Source organism: Austrofundulus limnaeus, unplaced genomic scaffold, assembly GCF_001266775.1.
Source record: "Austrofundulus limnaeus strain Quisiro unplaced genomic scaffold, Austrofundulus_limnaeus-1.0 Scaffold539, whole genome shotgun sequence".
NCBI lineage: Eukaryota > Metazoa > Chordata > Actinopteri > Cyprinodontiformes > Rivulidae > Austrofundulus > Austrofundulus limnaeus.
Window position 1 is genome coordinate 221,691 of NW_013952941.1, and position 2,803 is coordinate 224,493.

A 2,803-nucleotide genomic window follows, 5' to 3' on the forward strand; every position below is an offset into this window, starting at 1 on the left:
TTGGCCTGTGCCTGGAAGTGACATCATGATCTGACCTGGATGTTGGAACAGTATATAAAGTTAGCCATTAGATCTCTTTTAGCATAGATCTTAACAGGCTGATGGCTCTATGTTAATTTCTGAGTTCTTGTTTACTGCAACCAACCAACCTCATCTGACCATTCTATGAAGTGCCTTTATTCTTTGAATCATGTATTTCTGTCCTTGTTAAATAGATATTTTCACAATATGCATTTCTTAAAGGAATGCTAGGCCTTTCAGTTTTTGTTTTGAAACATAGAAAATAACGTAATGAAAATAGAACAGAGTAGATTTTGTATTTGTCAAGTTATCATCTTGAATAGGTCAGATTTCTGCACTGCTCTTTCCTTTTTAATTGCTGAAAAATGTTAATCAAGTAGAATCAGGCAAAACCATAACAGACATATCACTCAAATTATCATGCTGTTTTTTATTTTAATAGAATTTTTTTTCCATACAATTCATACTTTTGTGACAATAATTTTAGTGACTACAAGAAAACATTTCTTCCCAAACGTTTATCAAGGAGCTTTCCTAACGAAGAGAAAATACTGTTTGATTTATTTTAAACTGTAACTAACCTATTTTTCCAAACCCATTTCACCACATATTACAAAAAATCTCATACATGGTCGTGTCACAGTTCTCACACAGACACACGTTCACAGTATTAACACTCCTTCACAGTGAACAAAAYCCACCAAGTGCCAAACACCTGCTTCAGAATCAGAGCAGATGATTGTATCAGATGCTCTGTTAGTCCTGGCTGATGATGATACATAAAACTGATGAGATCCTCAGCAGCTGCCCATCAGTAAAAAAAAAAAAGGCTGTGTTCAAAATATCCACCCATTCATTACATACTGTAGTTTACTTAATTCTGAATCTGCCATTTTGTTAGAATGTTCTAAATTTCACCTGTAATGTTTTACAGGTGTCCTGGAAACTAGTTGAGTAGTTCATGAAAGGCGCATACAAATGTTTTTCATTAAATTGGTAAAATTAGACCACAATGCATTGTGGCCTGAGCCAAGACAGCAGCCTAATTTCAGAATGGTTGAAAATGCCTTTAATTACACAAACATCTACAATAAAAAGCAGATCATCTCCTTTATCTCCTGCAAGGAAATTATTACAAAGAACATYAGCTGATCCTATTTGACATTTACACATGTAGACAAATTTGTTTGGACCCCTTTATCAAAGAAGTAAAATGCTACAAAGGTCCTTGAAAGTGACAAAAGTTACAAAAAGGGTCAAAATATTGTACAACAAAATATTAAGTTATAGGATACCATCCTATTTATTAAGAGCAGTTTGATTATTTTATTTATTTTTTAATAATTCAGTTGAACCAACATTCAAAATAAATGACTGATCTTTATCAGTTGATTTGTAGTCATTTTTCTTTTTGTCAGTTATTTCAGGGGCTTTTGTGATTTTGTGTTTCTTTACTGGAAAGACAGACAAATTTGTATCTGTAAGTCTAAATATGAAATATGTTTGAAAAATTGTAAATCACGGCATAAAGAAAGCTGCATTTCAATCGTTAGTTACAGCTTGCAGTTTGTGGTCTTGTAAAAAAAGACAGAGAAAAAGTTGATTGTTAATACTCGACCATAATGAAGTATACTGCATTCAAGTAGTGTTCAAAATGTAAAAACTCCAAGCTGTCCCGTATTTACTGTATAGTGACCTGACCACCATGTAGTTACTGAGCAAGTGAACATTTCAAATACAGCCAGAATTTAATCTGACCTGAAGATATTTTTTCTCCAAACTCCAAGCTTTCCATGTTCACTTAGTTCAGACATTTGATTTATTTTCAGGATGATTTTCTCCCACCATTCTGAATGACTTTTACTCTAACTGGAGCTGGAGTTGTGTTTTTGTCTCATTTTAAACAAACAGCTTAAAAGGCTCTCAACTATGTTCAAAACACAAGCCAGTGGTCTGATAGAAATTACTTTTATTTCCTGTCAAATCCATAAAGTTTAGGTTTCCTTTGTAGGACCTCTGGACATGTTGGTGGCTGTAGATCACTTTAAATCCAYCATCCTTAAACAACCTATCAGCAGTCTATCAAAACCCCTTCACAGAGACAGGAGCTGATGACATAKAAACAAATCTAATCCACATATTTAAGTGTTTTTTAAAGTCCTAAGTTCAGTAGGTTGTGAAGCAAATTGATAGACGAACTGACTCCAGGAAACTGTTTGGCACAAAGGTGCCAAAGGCTCTGACCTGATTAGCATCCCAACTAATCCTGTTCTGGGTAAACAGAAATAAACCTCACTGAAAAAGAAGGATTACACAACAAACTCAGCTGTCCTCGTCAACTTCAAGTCAGGTCTGTGAAAAAAGGCATTTCAWGAACTGATTAGAAATACTGTCCCCCATTAGCTAAAGGGAGCCAATAAGATGTTTACAGCCTATTAGACCTGAGCTGACAGACTGATGCTGTCTGAACAGCTGAACCACATGTTTGAACAGAGGCCTGATGGAGTCCCAGACATCCCTCAGTCCTGATGGCTCTTCTCTTGCAGGATTTTGTATTCATACTGGGGAAAATGAAGCAGGAAAACAGTTATAGACAGCTGTATCTTGTTCAGACAAAAAATTAGCTAAAGCAACATTTAAAAACTCAGCTTCCACACTGCATGTCTGATTGGACTGTACACCATCAACAGAAGAATTTATATAAGCACTGAAGCACACAGTGGTTMTATTAACATGAGGATGACAAATGGGAGCATCATGGTCCATTTACATTCAGACAGTT

The 2,803-nt window shown here is 35.3% G+C and overlaps 1 protein-coding gene across 1 annotated transcript in view; it reads right to left on the minus strand.

Moving 5' to 3' along the window:
* Positions 1-431: 431 nt before the first annotated feature.
* Positions 432-2,803, minus strand: part of insig2 (insulin induced gene 2) — a 23,137-nt gene continuing 20,765 nt past the window's right edge. The window contains exon 7 of the mRNA XM_014026273.1: positions 432-2,582. Within this exon, the coding sequence (XP_013881727.1) occupies positions 2,541-2,582 (42 nt within the window). The 3' untranslated portion in view covers positions 432-2,540. The remainder of the gene's footprint in view (positions 2,583-2,803) is intronic.